Consider the following 16,292-nt stretch of genomic DNA (forward strand, 5'->3'; position numbering starts at 1 on the left):
AAGTACCACCTAACTGCTCACATTATGAGCAGTTAAGCTGCCATCAGAGTAAGATATGTGTATGCATGAAGTGTGTAACCCAAGACATTTAAGAAGAAAAGGACTTCCACCACATTGGTGGTGAATATTTGCACACAAGTATAGGATAAAGGCCCTATTAATGAAACTTAAGATTTGGTGAAGAACACAGGACACAATCAACTAACATGTCTGAAAGAATACACAGTATAAATGGTTTGTTATGGGAATGGGAATTTAAGATCTTCCCTGCCCCTAGGCCCTTTGATAGACTTAAGTGACTCTGAGAAGCTTCCTTGATTTGAAAATATACTCTGCCCCCTCATAGGCTGAATGTGGTCACATGGAGCTTGTGGCTGGAGGCTTGGTTTTCAGGAATGCCCACACCTTGTTACTTTGTGATTGACAGTGGGTCAAGAGGGCTGTGACATTCTCTGAAGCAGGAGAAGGCTATATATACCCTGATGTGAGATTTTGTTTTGGGGCTCACTTTGAGAAGAGTTTTGTGATTTGACCAGAAGAGACTCTGGGCAGCTGTTGAGAGCCCCCTGGCTTTGAAAACCCAGATGTTGGTGCTTCCCTCTCTGGTAACTGACTAGGTATGGATGTAATGGTCAGACTGCTGGAAGCCCTGTCTGATGATCTGTTTCTCTGTCTGTATCTTTTGTCTGCTTGTAACCTCTGTATTCTCTGAAGTTTGGGGGGCTGACCTTTTCCCCCGAACTAGGTAAAAGACATGTTTGATTAAAGCAATATTGTTAACCCATTTTGAGTTGTTTTCCTTTAGAAAGGCAGATCTAAAAAGCTGTGTTGGCAGCCACCCTGGGTATGCTAGGGTGTTTGCTGCTACATGGGTATACAATTCAGTTTTAAATTGTGTAGTCAGACTACAAGTACTAAAGAGGTCCCAGGGATAGGGCATCTCAACTGAGATTTGAGGATGGGTAGGATTCCAATCAATGGAGTTGAAGAGAAGAAAACAAATATTCCTGGAACAGGGAATTTTGGGAAATGTTGGTAAAATTAAGTCATGATTTTGGAAAAAGTCAAAGGGAGCATTAGATTAAGCTAGAAGGGTATATTGGGCTGAAATCACAGAGGGCTTTCATTGCCAGGCAATGGAAAGAATATAGCTTGCTCAACACATATGAACAGACTATAGAGCAGTTGGAATCAGGGGTGGTCCTTCACCTATTTTTGAGAGGTAGAAAGCAGAGCTCATAGAAGGGGCATAGTTTGCTAAATCCACTGGCAATTGGGGAGGTGTCAATATCTTTTGGGTTAATTGTAGATTTCAAGGTAAAATTCTGTAAGATGGAGGTAAGAAAGAGAAATAATTCCATCCGAGCCAGGTTCTCGCCAACACACATCCGTTTTCCTGAAAGTAACAAATACAAGGATTTGATATTATAGACTTCTAAACCATCTAGAAGACTTCTCTGTACTTATATGGAGCCCACTAACACCCAGTGGTATTAGGTAAAAGACTTCATGCATTATTTTTCTCTCTGGGCCTTGACTCCTTTGAAAAGCCAGTTCCTCCTAAACAGAGGAAAGACCCCTCAGGTATTCTCTCTCTAAATTTATACCCCTGAACCACGGCAAATCATGGGATTTGTAATTAGAGGAAAGGACTCATTGCCCCATAGAGAAATAAATCATTTATAATCTCAAGAACTAAGTTTATGGTTACTCAGGGTGATTGTGATGGGGAAAGGTGACAAAAGAATGATAAAAGTTCCCTTTGGGGACATCTTGTCACCATTCTGGACAGAAAACCCCTCAGAAGTCTACCTGGCAACTTCACAGTCAACTAGAAACTTGTCTTAACTACTCACTCCTAGCTCTTAGTCAAGCATTAGAACCAATTGAGTAGAGCATGGCATTGGAGACCACAATGTCAGGGACAGTTAGCTGCCTGCCAACATTCATGTCTGCCAGCCCCAGACTTAGCTATCACCACCATCGCCTGATAACCAATAGGTTTCCCCAAGAATTGAAAGTGAAAGTACTAGATAAACCATTGTCTGTAATTCTGTACCAATAGATCCCTATTATAATCTACATAAATAGGAAAGGGGTTACATATTGATGGGACCTCAGGAGTCACATTTCTATAAAATCAAAACTCTAGGACTAGACCTTTTGTGACCTTAGCCATGATGGTATCTGACTAATAGGCCTTTAAGATAACCCAGGCCCCTTCCTTGGCTTGATAAAATACAAGATTGTACCATGCTAACATAAAAGCCTGGAAGACTTTATCTGAGAAGTAGCTCCTGGTTGAGGGAGACTGGGAGAATAATTTTTCATATGGAGGGGGGGTAAGGTGGAGGGAGTTTTAGTTGTGGTTCTGGAGGCAGAACAGAGTGGCCACTATCACAGTTCTGGTTCTTATTCGGAATAAGCTCAGACAACTACCCTGAAATCCAACTGATTTGTTTAATGAACAAGGGTACAAAGAGAATTAAAAGAATGATGTATTATGTCTCCATCCTACTCCCTGGTTTTAGAACTTGGAAGAACCATCACAGTCACCTAGTCCAACCCAGTCATTTGGCATATAAGGTAAGTGAATCCCAGAGAAATGAAATAATTTGACCATGGTTCCAGAGGAAATAATTAGCAAAGCTGGATTAAAACCCAAGTCCTCTGAATTATCAATCCATATTTGATGCACACCTTTAGAAGTGTGCTTCTTACCTGCTGAAAAAGGCATGAAATAGTCACTCTTCTTAAACTTGCCACTTTTATCCAGGAAGTGACCTGGATCAAATTTGTGCGGATTGGGGAACTCTTCATCATCATACAGAACAGAACACAATAATGGTAGTATAGTTGTGCCCTGAAATGAGCAGATAAACACAACTAATTAGGAAAAAAGAACCATAGAATATTAGAGTTGAAAGAGAACTTAGAACTATCATCTAGTCAAACCCCTTAATTTTAAGTATAGAAAGAGCCAATATTTTTTAAACACCTGTGCTGATAGTAAATTAGAAAATCTATAATATTATTGTGAAAAATGAAACTGAATTTTGACACCTTGTGGGGGCAGAACCAGTATTGATGAGTAAAAGACAGAAAGAGGCAGATCTCAGGATGCTAAAAGTTAACAAAATAACTTGGCCACTAGATCTGTCAAAGAAGGAAAGAGTTGCCTGGGTAAATAAATGAGCACACCAATTGCGGATAAGTTCAAGCAGATGCCAGATGATCTAAAAAGGCAAAATGAATTCTTATCTGTGTCAGTACTTTGAAAAATAAAATAATGTCACACAGAAGAAAGAGGAAAGAGCTGATGAATGCATTGGTAGCTCTTCGTGGAGGTGATGAAACCAGATGCTCTCAGAAAGAAGCACTTGCTTGTACTCTAAAGAACGGGAAGGTAGCTTCACAGTTGTTATCTGGTAAGATATCCAGGACAAACAGAGGAACGGTGGTTGGTGACTCCTTGTGGAAAGATACTGAAACAGTTGTTTCAGTTCACTGACAATGACAAAAATAGGTAGGTCTGCCATATTCTCAGAGCACACATCAAAGACATAATGGAGAACTTCCCAAGACTTGTCAAAGGGGATGATTACTACCCACCTGTAGTGATTCACAAGAGCAAAAAGAATACTTTTGTAAGGAACCTGGGAAACATTTCCAAAGGTTGTGACATTTAGGATCAAAACAAACAAACAAACAAACTAACTAACCCTAAAGACCTTAGGACTACAGGTAGTATATTCATCATGATTGTAAGAGGGATCAAAATATTCAGAAATGAAAGGTAGAGTTCAGAAATGAACATCTTGTAAGAAGGTGTTGGAGGATGAGATTTGAATTTCTGGACCACATGTTAATTAAAATATAGGAATGATAGACTACAGGCCAGGAATGAAATGATGTACCTAGCAAAAGCTGGAAAGAGTATTCTTTTGATTTCTCACAAATATAGTCAAAAGGGTTTTTAAATGCTTAAAGTGTGACTAATAAAAGAAGATGAATTGGAGATTTTGAGACAAGGAAGCAAATTTGACCTCAAAGTTATAACTAGGACTCAGTAGGATGAGATCCTTAATTAGAATGAAGTTTGGAAAGAGTATATATCTTATTTAAAAAAAACAGGATAGGAAAAAATGGATGTGGTGGCAGAAATTAAGAAGATACAGGAAGCAGAGGAAAGAAGAATAATGAAAAGCATCTAGGTAAAGAGAAATTGAGGGAACATCAATGGTGACATTTTCACAAGAGTATTCTACAAACCACTTGGACAGAAAGAAAAAATAAGACAAGGAATACAGAAGACAGATTATAAGGTGTGGTGGTTAGACATGATATAGCAGTGAGGGAAGACTTCAATTATTCATTCAGTTCTCTAAGTTTCCTTTCTGTCAAAAACAGAGCAGCTCATAATTCCCTGACTTTTGTGGATGATCATTTTATCTGACAAATGTAGGAGAACCAAAAAAGGGAAATTTCTTTTATTGATTCAATTCTCATCATCTTAGAGGAACATGGATAACAAAGATGTGAATACAAATCTGCAGAACCCCTGTGCCACAACATTCTTCCTCTAAAGGGATCATGCTGTGTTGCAGGGTCTGCTATCATACTTGGCACACTTTCTGTGGACATTTATAAATGGAAATTATGGGAATTTTTGGGAAAGTGATCAGTCCATGTTAGAGTTTCTAATAGAGGAAACTAAGTGGCCCAAAGGATAGAGTACAGGACTTGAAGTCAGATACCTGATCTGGCCTCTGACCCCAAGGCTGCCAAGCCAAGTGATCTCAAGGTCACCAAGTCTGCCACCAAAGTCAGTAAGTCTGATCAAAAGTCTACTAAATCTGGCCCCAAGGACACCAAATCTGACTCTAAGGCCACCAAGTCTGATACCAAGATCTTCAAGTATGATTCCAAGACACTTCAATTCCAAAGCAGCCAAATCTGATTCTGAGACCACAAAGCCTGATTCCAATGCTGTTAAGATCACTGACCCCACATCTGCCAAGTCCAAACACAAAGATGTTGGTGCTAAAGCTGCTAGTCCCAAGCTTTCAAAATACATGCTTCAGGAAAGAACTACATTTTTAAATCTTAAAACACCATATTTTCCCAACCAGGGTATGATTGTTCACTATTTTGTACAAATAAAGGAAATAGTGAGTAACAAAAAAGGTTGAAATATAACAGGTTAGACTATCATACAATTAGGTGGATTTAAAACTGATGGACTGACAATAAACAAAGGGCAATTATCGAAGGGTTAGTAGTAGCTTGGAAGAAGGCACCACTGTACTCTGATCTTATCAGCTCACAAATAAATAATTTTGTCCATTCTAGGATAAAAGGCTACTCAAGAGGCTACTCAAGGAAAGCAAACCAGGATGGTGAGAAGAACAAGTCCATACTATGTGTGGATGGGTCAAAGGAAATGGTGATATTTAGACAAGAGAACAGAAGACATAATTGAACAGAAGTGATAGCTGCTTCCAAGTGTTTTATGGACTGTTACTAGAAAGAGAGAGTAACTTTATTCTGCTTTGTTCCAGTGTTCAAAACCAAAAGCAATATATTAAAGTTACAATACTGCAACCTTAGGCTTAATGCAAGAAAAAAAAAACTCCCTCAAATTAGGGTTGTCCAAGATTAGAATGGAATGGCACTGCAAAAAATGGTACCCCTGCATTGAAAGTCTTGAAGCCAAGATTGGATAACCATAAAGGGAACAAACTGTAGGTGGAATTCTTTTTCAGATTGGGGATGGCCTGAGGTTCCTTCTAACTCAAAGATTCTATAATTCAATGGGAGAGAGTATAAAATCCTGTCTTAAGAGTGAGAAATAATTCTGACCTTGGGGAGGAGATATTGTCTAAACTGAACATCGTCTGTCACTGCATGTACCACGTTGGTGGGAAGAAGGTCAATGTATCGCTGTATCTCATGTATCACAGCATTGGTATAAGGCATCTTGTTTCTGTCCTCCATGCAGGGACTTCGATTTTGGCCAATCACGCGATCAATTTCTTCGTGAATATTTCCTGTCACAACATAAATGAAAGTTGATCATGAAACTAGGGACAAAAACTTCCTTCTCTCATATTTTCTCTGATTTCTCACCAACAGCTACATTGGTATATAAGGTACCTGATCCTCACATTCCCATAGCCAGATAGATAGATAGATGAAAATTCTATTTTAGTCTCCAACTAGCTGAGAATCTGTTGAGGTACCTATGTCCCATGCCCTCAGGATAGGCTCAAGTTGTTCTTAAAAATACAAGCCAATCAAAAAATTATTTTATAGAGCTAGAAAAAATAATATCAAAATTCATCTGGAAAAATAAAAGGTCCAAAATATCAATGGAATTATTGGAAAAGAAATACTAGGGAAGAGGCGTAGCCATATCATATCTTAAATTGTATTATAAAGTAGCAATCATCAAAACACTTGGTACAGGCTAAGAAATAGAGGGTTAGGGGGGAGGAGCCAAGATGGTGGTGTAGAAGCAGGAAAACTCTGTGCGCTCCCCCCATAACCACCTCAAATACCTATAAAATTGACTCTAAACAAACTTTAGGGCTACAGAATCCACAAAGTGACAGAGAGAAACAAATCTCCTGCTGAAGACCACGTGGAAGACTGACAGGAAGGGTCAATCACAACACACTGGGCTCAGAGCCTAGCCCAGTGTGAGTCAGAGGTTTTAGCCTCAGGGAGACCATGACCAGCAGAGTCTAGAGTGGACTTTGGGAGAGTGGATAACCAGCAGCTGTGGTGGTTTCCAGAATTATCAACCCATAAATGCCAAAGACAAAGTGAGAGGGCAGTGAAATTTGGGAACAGGGGGACCGGGAGTGCAGTGTGGCCTCTGCCCCCAGAGGGAGAAGCAGCTGAGGTACAGTGGCCGCTGCTGTGTGGCTGCTTCAGAGCTCCTTGCCTGCAGATTGTAGGGGGACCAAGCAACCAGTCTGAAGGGTAATTGCTCTTGCTTTAACTTGCTTGGATCTGGATTGCTGTCTAGGGTGGAGGTCCTAGGATGCATGACCAGTGTGCCAGAGCCAGTGGAGGCTTCTGAGAGGGCACCCAACTAATAGCTCCGGCAGCTGAGAAAACCCCAGTGATTTGGGACAAAGCCCTCCTCTTTGGAGGCAGAGTTCTCTTGTGGCAAAAAGCTCAAAAGTAAAGTAATTGAAGGGCAACATGAACAAGCAAAGGAAGCAAAGCAAGCACAGCAATCTGACTTTGGACTGCTTTTTTTGGGGACAAAAAGAATCAAAGCATGGAACCAAAAGCTTCTAAGAAAACTATGAACTGCTTACAGGCTGTAGAGGAGCTTAAAAATGATTTCGAAAACCAAATAAGAGAAGTAGAGGAAAAATTGGGAAGAGAAATGAGAATGATGCAAGAAAATCATGAAAAGAGAGTCAACAACCTCACTAAAGAAAATAACACCTTAAAAATAAACTAACTCAAGTGGCAAAAGAGGCTCAAAAAGTCAATGAGAAGAAGAATGCCTTAAAAAGCCAAATTTGCCAGATGGAAAAAAAGAATCTCAAAAGCTCACTGAAGAGAATCATTCCTTCAGAATTAGATTGGAGCAAATGGAAGCTAGTGACTTTATGAGAAATCAAGATACTATTAAACAGATCCAAACAAATGAAAAAATAGAAGGCAATGAGAAATATCTCACTGGAAAAATCACCGACCTGGAAAAATAGATCCAGGAGAGAGATTTTAAAAATTATTGGACTACCTGAAAGGCATGACCAAAAAAAGAACCTAAAAATCGTCCTTCAAAAAATTCTCAAGGAAAATTTCCCTGATGTTGTAGAACCAGAGGATAAAATAGAGGATGAAAGAATCCACCAATCTTTTCCTGAAAAAGATCCCCAAAAGAAAACTCCTAGGAATATCATAGCCAGGTTCTGGAGTTCCCAGATCAAGGAGAAAATATTATAAGCAGCCAGCAAGAAACAATTTTAATAATGTGGAAACACAATCAGGATAACACAGGATCTGGCAGCTTCTACACTGAGGGATAGAAGGGCTTGGAATATGATATTCCAGAGGTCAAAGGAGCTGGGATTAACACCAAGAATCACCTACCCAGCAAAACTGAGTATCATGTTTCAGGGGAAGATATGGTTATTCAATGGAATAGAGGACTTTCAAGCATTCTTGATGAAAAAACCAGAGTTGAATAGAAAATTTGAAATTCAGATACAAGAAGCAAGAGAAACATGAGAAAGTAAACAGGGAAAAGAAATCATAAGGAACTTATCAAAGTCAAACTATTTACATTCCTTCATGGAAAACCCATAATTATAACTTATGAAACTTTTCTCAGTGTGATAATAGTTGAAAGGAATATAAATGTATATACATAAGTATACATACATACATATGTCTATATAGGAGGGTATATGGGCGTATGAATGTGTACAGGTATACATGGACAGAGGGCACAGGACTGATACTTAAAAGCTGTAATTGACAGGTGAGAGAGGAATATAATGAGAGGAGATGGGGAGAAACAGAATAGGGTAAATTATCACATATAGAAGAGGCAAGGGAAAATGGTTACAATGGAGGGGAAGAACAGGAAAGCAAAAAGGAATGGGTCAACCTTACTATCATTGAATTTGGCTTAGGGAGGGAATGACATATTACTAAATAGGAAATCTTGCCTACAGGAGAGTGGGGGGGGGGAAGGGATGAGATGGAGGATGATGGAGGGGAGGGCAGGCTTGGGGGGAGGGAAGTTGGAAGCACACACTTTTGAAAAGGGACAGGGTCAAAGTAGAGAATATAAAAAGTGAGGGGCAGGATAGGATGGAGGGTAATGTCATCAATCTTTTACAATATATCCACTATAAAAATGTTTTTGTGTAGCTATACATGTACAACCTATATTGACTTATCTTCCCAGTAAGGGTGGGTGATGAGGGAGGAAAGGAAAGAATCTGGAACCCAAAGTTTTAAAATAAAATGTTTAAAAAATATATTATTATTATTTACATGCAACTGGGGCATAATATATATAGGCACTGGGGTATAGAGATCCATCTTGCTGGATCTTTATAATGGAAATTTGGAGGTGGTTTGGGGAAGGATATAGGAGAGAGCAGATTGGGGTAGGGGGTATACAGTGGGATCACTGTTTTGGGGTGGTTGGTAGGGGAAAGACGGGCAGAAAATTTGTAACTCAAAATCTTGTGGAAATGAATGATGTAAACTAAAAATAAACATAAAAAAGTAATAGAGGTGTAGATCAAAGGAACAGGTTAGGTACACAACACACAGTAGTCAGTCAGCATAGCAGTCTACTGTTTGACAAACCCAAAGACTCCAGTTTCTGGGAAAAGAACTCACCATTCAAGAAAAATTGCTGGGAAAACTGGAAAATAGTATGGCAGAAACTGGGCATAGACTAATATCTGACACCATATACCAAAGTGAAGTTCAAATGGGTAAATGGTTTTAATATAAAACTTGATAGCATAAAGAAATTGGGGAACAAGGAATCATTTATCTGCCAAAGTTATGGAAAACAGAGGAATTTATGACCAAACAAGAGATAGAGAACATTATGAAATAAAAATGGATAATTTTGATTACATTAAATTGAGAAGCTTTTGTACAAAGAAAGCCAATGTAACCAAGAATAGGAGGGCAACAGAAAACTGGGAAAGAATTGTTACAATTAGTATCCCTGATAAAGGTCTCATTTCTAAAATAAATAGAAAATTGAGTAAAATTTAAAATAATACAAGTCATTCCCCAATTGATAAATGGTCAAAGGATATGAACAGGAAGTTTTCAGAGGAAGAAATTAAAGCTATCTAGTCATGAAAAAATGCTCTAAATCACTATTGATTAGGAAGGAGAAGGGAGAGGGACAAAATTTAAAACTTATGCAAGTGAATGTTGAAAATGAAAAATAAAGTAAAAAAGAATACAAGCCAAGCAGCATCTGGCTAAGGAGATGAGGATGGGTCTCATTTTGGACCTTTTCCAGAACTCAGTGGGACCAACCATAGACCCAGGGTACTACCCTGCACAGCTACATTAGTGATAGGAATCCAGATGCACCAGCCTCTCATATGATCAATGAACCATCAGAACTAGTGCCTCTCAATCATTGTTTCCCCCATTTCTATCACTGGGCTATAATCTCAGTCCCTATCACTATCTCTATTTCTGTTTCTAATAACAATTCACAATTAAATATCACTTATCTAAGCAGGGTGGAGCTAGTACGGGAGGAGGAGGAATGAGTAAACTTGAATGGGTAATGACTTAAATATATGAAAATGACAACAGAAAGCTTCCAAGGAAAGTCTCAATGAGACCATGAACCCCTCTCATGCTGATAAATTATAGATGTGTATTATCAGTCTATTATCCTACCTATTATTTCAGGGTGTTTCAGGAGAAGCAGGAGCCCATATCTCAGGGTGGTGCTTGTTGTCTCTGTTCCTGCAGCAAATAGGTCACTTGCAGTACAGACCAAGTTTTTAATGGTAAATTCAGACTGTTGTTTTTGCTTTTCCTAGGAAGAATTTGGGATGATTAACTGAAAAGGAAGGAAGGCAACAGGGCACAATGGAAAGTGTGATGGATTTGCAGGTAGATGACCTTGGTTTGAATCCCAGTTCTGATTTAAAAAAAAAAAAACTTGGGTTGGGAAAGGCAAACAAGGTTAAGTGACGTGCCTAGGGTCACATAGCTAGTGTCTCAGGCCAGATTTGAACTCAGGTCCTCCTGACTTCAGGGTCAGTGCTCTATACACTGTGCCACCTAGCTGCTCCCATCCCACCCCCAGGTCTAATCTTGACATTGGGTAAGTCATTTAATCTTTTTATGTTTCAGTTTCCTCATCTGTAAAATGAGGAGATTGTATTCAACGATCTCCAAGAACCCTTTGAGGTCTAAGTATATGGTCCTATTAATAAATTAAATTCTAACAACGTAATCCAAAGTAGAAGAAGAACCTGGCAATGGTTAAGGTAATTTGGTCATGGTAGATAGTACATATGGGGGGAGTGCAAAGTGAGAGAGGGAGAGCAAGAGACAGACAGAGAGAGAGAAAGAGTGAGAGAGAGACAGAGAGAGAGAGAGAGAGAGAGAGAGAGAGAGAGAGAGAGAGAGAGAGAGAGAGAGAGAGATTGAGAGAGAGAATAGACCCAAGATTCCATTAGCACAAAGAATTTCCAGGTAAAAAATTCTTTCTGCCAAAGCAAGTCCCCACTTTCTCTGAAAAACTTAGTCTCAAGAGAGTTGCCTAGCCCTAGGGCACTGTCAGGTTAAGTGATTTGCCCAGTATCATGTAGACATTTTGTGTCAGAGAAGGGACTTGAACTCAGTTTTGGCTGACTCTGAGGCCAGCCCTTTCTCTACTACATCAGGGGCATCAAACTCTTAGCCCTCAGGCCACAAGTAACCAGCAGAACTGTGAGGCCCAAACCAGATTAAAATGCAATTTGGAAATGCTTATTAAAATAAATAAAGATAGGACACAACATAGATTATGTTTATTTGTGGGTTTTCTAAGTCAATATGAGAACTACTGGAAAACATTTCTATTCATGTTTGACAAAACCGTACTGTATCATGCTATCTTTCAAGATATCTATTCCTACACAGAATATATCAATAACATCTGTGGATATAAACAAGTAGCTAGCTGTCACAGTGGATTGAGGCCAAGAGTCAGGAAGACTTATCTTCCTACATTCAACTCTGACTACAGACATTTACTGGCAGTGTGACCCTGAACCAGTCACTTAAGCCTGGTTGCCTCTGTTTCTTCATCTGTAAAATGAGCTGAAGAAGGAAATGGAAAATCACTCCAGTATCTTTGACAAGTAAACCTTAAAAGGAGTCATGAAGGGTCAGATGGGACTGAAATAACTAAACAGCAGATGCACAAGCACTATATATATGTAAATTATAATCACTATATAAATGTAAGCTATTGTATTTTCCTTCTGATTTACTAAGCTAATACATCCTGTTACTTCATGTAAGTTTAATGAGATAAAAAGGATTTATTAGTTTAGCAAATGGGAAAGAAAACAATTATCAATATATAAAACTATGTACATATTTATGTATATATAAACAATTTATAAAATAGGGGTCCATGTATATTTTCCCATTTTACCCTCATCAAAATTCTGTGATAGAGGTAGTGCATTATTATTGTCATTTTAATGAAGAGGAAATTGAGATGCTAAATCCTTTGCCCTTAACCATGAGGTGTTGGTACTGAGGAAAAGTCACCACTGAGGTCAGAAATTGAATATATAACAAATACCCTATGGACTAAAGATGAGAAAGGTAAAAACAAAGGAATACCAGGAAGGTGCTAGAGAACTTAAGTCATGTTGAAGTCAATGGAGGCCTACTCCCATAGTGGGTAATGAGGGAGGGAAAGCATATGGCATTCTTAAGATTTGCACAAACTAAACAGAAAGTATTATAAGAGACATCTATATGGAACTGCCCTAAAAATCTCTGGTGGGTAGCTAGGTGGTGCAGTGAACAGAGCAGCAGCCTTGTAGTCAGCAGGACCTGAGTTCAAATCTGACCTCAGAAACTTCACACTTACTAGCAGTGGGGCCTTGGGCAAGTCACTTAACCCCAATTGCCCTGCCTTACCCCCTCCAAAAAAAAAATCTCTTGCTCTGGTCTACATATTTGCCCTCTCCCACATTTCCTTACCACCAGTGGGGAGGGAATTTGTGAGAGAATAGACTTTTATGTGCATAGGCTGAGGAAGGAAGGATTTTCCTATATTGTTAAAATGAAAGTATTTTTGAATTAATGTGTCTTCTGGTTGGTCTTGGAAGAAAACCATTGGTGTTGACCTCAGAGTATATTTCATTCCTTTACTTGGGTCATTGATCCATTTCAGGATGTCCATCAGCATATCTTTTACTTTCTGCCATGTCTCGTACTTTTACAGCTTCTTTTACTCCATGTGAATTACATCAGTGTATTGCTTTATTCTTGTTTTGTTTCTTAATCGGTTGGGGTTTTCTTTGTTTGTTTGAACTTTTCATGGATTTTTCTTCTCTTTGGTTTTGCTCTTTGTTGTCTGGAATGTAAGGAGCTTCTAACTCCACCATCTTGATGATAAAATCCTCCATCCTCCCAACAAGTACCTAGGACAGCAGCCCCTCCATTCCAATCAGGCTGCTCAGACTAGAGTTCCCTACACCCCGCTGTCTTTGCAGGGTCCTGAAAGGTCCTTCCCTCTCCTCACTGCCTAGCTCTAGGACCTCTTTCAAGACCCAGATCAAAACCTAACTCTTACAGAAGGAAGCCTTATGCTAACCCTCCCCAAATATTATAGTTCTTACTAATTCGAAATTACTTAATCACTGAAATCTTCAATTTATAATCTATTTTGCCTTTCCTTACACATTCCTGATAAATTATTCTCTTCCATTACATTTGCTTCTTTCTTCCTGGAGTTTAGAAATTCCATTAGGGCTAGTACCCTGTCTCCCAATTCTTCTATCTGCCCTATATAATGCTCTGAGCACACTATGATTAATATGTGAGTTTTTACTCTTCTAGGTTTGTGAATGTGAGTATCAGATTCTAATACACAAGCTGTTTCATGTACAAGACCTGAGATTCAGACCTACTGCCCACACTGTACCTGCTCCATTTTTATCAGGAAACAGTCTATGTAATCCCGAGGATCACTGGTGTCCAGTGTCTGTTGGTGTTCCTTCACTTCTTCCAAAATAAATTCATAGAGTGAATGAATAATTTTAATGACTTTGTGATGAGATCCAGGGAGATAATGTACTATAGATGGAAAAGAATTGTAGACCTAAAAAGCAGAATTTTATGTCATACTTTATTAGAAAGAGAAAATAATTCTCTACTCTAATATTTGGATAATGTTCAGAAGAGGTCTGAATAAGGGTGGGGAAAATGCCCTTTGCAAGACAGTGACATTTCTCATAATTTCCTATACAAAGCCCACAAAAATACTTTAATATTCTGTTCCTTGCTTACCTTGGACTTCACTCTCAGTTCTTACTTTTCCTACAGAAAAAGTCTCATCCTTTCTCATTATAAAGTCTTCTAAGAGTTCTTCCACTGGGACAGCTAGCTCATCTGCTAACATGATCCAAACCCAGGTGCTCAAGGGAAAAGTCAGCTTCTCTATAGCAACATGAATTTTAACATTCATTCCCTGTGACCAGTGGGTGAACAACTCCAGGGAGGTGTTTTATTATGTCCCTTAAATCAGACCATGTGATGGTGACCTTTTCTGCCTTTAGTCCCTGTCAATGAAGAAGAAAATGTGACCCTATCCCAGTGTATCACTGCTCTACCTCCCAAAGGATTGCATGAAGAACTCTAACCTAGTTCCTTATAATAATTTATTTGAAGTAATGAAAAAAATGCTGATTTCCAAAAGGAAAGAACATTGTCCTCACCTGAATCCACCAGGAACTTAAGATCTTATTTTTTCCTTCTAAAAGCTTCATTAAATATAGAAATTTCTGGTCTTTATATTCAAAATGTTTCTGGAAAATGACAGAGCAGATTACATTGCAAGGAGCACACCCAAGGATGAATGTGGGGTCACATGGTAATCCTAAAGGGGAGAGAGAGAGAGAGAGAGAGAGAGAGGGAGAGAGAGAGAGAGAGAGAGAGAGAGAGAGAGAGAGAGAGAGAGGCTTTAATGTTGTCATTGTGATTAAAAGGAAGGTTTGCCTGCCTGAGGTAGGACCTGACTCTCCTGTAGCTGACATTCTGGCTGACATTTATTTGACACAACCAGGTTGAAAATAAACCACCCTCTAAGAAGCCTCTCATTTGATCCACATAAGAATCCTAAGAGCAAATAGAACAATTCCAATATTATACATGAGGTTACTGAAGCTCAAGTAAATTAGCTGATTTTGCCACAACTAGTAGTGATCAAGAAGTGGAATGCAATCCACATTCTCTCCTGGCCCCAAATGCAGGGCTCTTCCTATCATTCCATATCACTTCCCTTCTCTAAATCCCTATTCCTCACCTCATTCTGACAAGCTTTTGCTTTCAGACTTCTTCATGTCTATTTTAAAATTGTATTTCATTTGATTTCCATTAGTAATCCTAGAATGAGAGTTGCAGGCACTGGGCTGGAAGCCGTGCTATTCCAAATGCTCTTAGGTTCAGGGTCGTGGGCTGCCCAAGGAGTGAAGTCAAGGTGGCAATGGCAGCTTACTTTCACTGGAGTATAGTGCCTCTTGTCTCTCCCTCAGGGTGCCCCACTACTTTAGCCAGGCTGGCCCAATCAGCCTTAACAATAAAACTGGCTGGTCATTGGTGGTGACTTCCAGCCCCTTTTCCCACAGGAGTTGCTTCCCCAGATAGGAGCTGTGAGGGCTGAACTAGGGCCAATTGTCTGGAGATTGCTTCCATTCCTATGGCCCTTGTACTTATCCACCTGTTGGTGGAAGCTGATCAACAGTTGTTGCCAGTGCTGATGAGAAACATGGGCCCCTTCTCCTCAAAGGTTTATCCTTTCAATGAGAACTGTAGAGATTGACCTAGTAGTGATTTGGAGGTAGGGAGGACACTGTTATTCCCAAGGTCTTGGCCTCAAAGACCTGGGCTGTCTCCATCAGGGTCAGAGGGGAGATGAGTGTCAGGTGGACGTTATTTGACCAGCCTGGATCAGGTGTTCCTGCTCCCTAAACTACTTTGAACTCATTTTGTAACTATTTTTCAATGTAGGTGACTCTGAGAGCAGTTCCTAGGCTGCATCTCCAAAAGGGAGTGGCTGTGGTCGCTGGAATGAAACTACTGTTGTTCCCCAGACCCTTGGATTTGGAGGTCCTGGGTTGTCTCCATCAGGATCAGAGGGGAGATGATTACATTAAAGAGGGCCAAGGACAGAGTCTTAGAGATATACACACTTTGGTGACTGAAGGTGGATAGTGATCCTGAAAAAGAATACTGAGAATCAATAATCAGTCAGGAAGAACCAGTAGAGAAAAGCATCATGGAGGAAACTGAGGAGAGAGTATCAATCCACCAACTCACCAGCAGTTACTGAGCTCTTACTGGGCTCTGGACTAAGCACCAGGGGAACACAGACAAAAGTGAAACAGTCCCTGCCCTCAGAGAGCTTACATTATAAAAGGGGAGACAACATCTACACAGAGTATGGCAAAAGCTCCAGATTCCACAGTGGTGTGGGAATGCTGCTCTCATTTTATTCCTGTATTATACCTGGTGAAATATTCTGGAGTAGGAGA

At 39.6% G+C, this 16,292-nt stretch overlaps 1 protein-coding gene across 1 annotated transcript in view; it reads right to left on the reverse strand.

Moving 5' to 3' along the window:
• Positions 1–1,205: 1,205 nt before the first annotated feature.
• The window catches only part of LOC138168376 (cytochrome P450 2C19-like), a 28,504-nt gene continuing 13,417 nt past the window's right edge, over positions 1,206–16,292 (reverse strand). Inside the window, exons 4-9 of the mRNA XM_069097411.1 lie at positions 14,478–14,638; positions 13,685–13,861; positions 10,423–10,564; positions 5,863–6,050; positions 2,722–2,863; positions 1,206–1,396 (exon numbers count right to left, since the gene is read on the reverse strand). Of these exons, the coding sequence (XP_068953512.1) occupies positions 1,206–1,396; positions 2,722–2,863; positions 5,863–6,050; positions 10,423–10,564; positions 13,685–13,861; positions 14,478–14,638 (1,001 nt within the window). The remainder of the gene's footprint in view (positions 1,397–2,721; positions 2,864–5,862; positions 6,051–10,422; positions 10,565–13,684; positions 13,862–14,477; positions 14,639–16,292) is intronic.

The sequence above is a fragment of the Petaurus breviceps genome, unplaced genomic scaffold (assembly GCF_028583685.1).
Source record: "Petaurus breviceps papuanus isolate PSGF00001 unplaced genomic scaffold, PetGlider_PUasm1.0 37, whole genome shotgun sequence".
Lineage (NCBI taxonomy): Eukaryota > Metazoa > Chordata > Mammalia > Diprotodontia > Petauridae > Petaurus > Petaurus breviceps.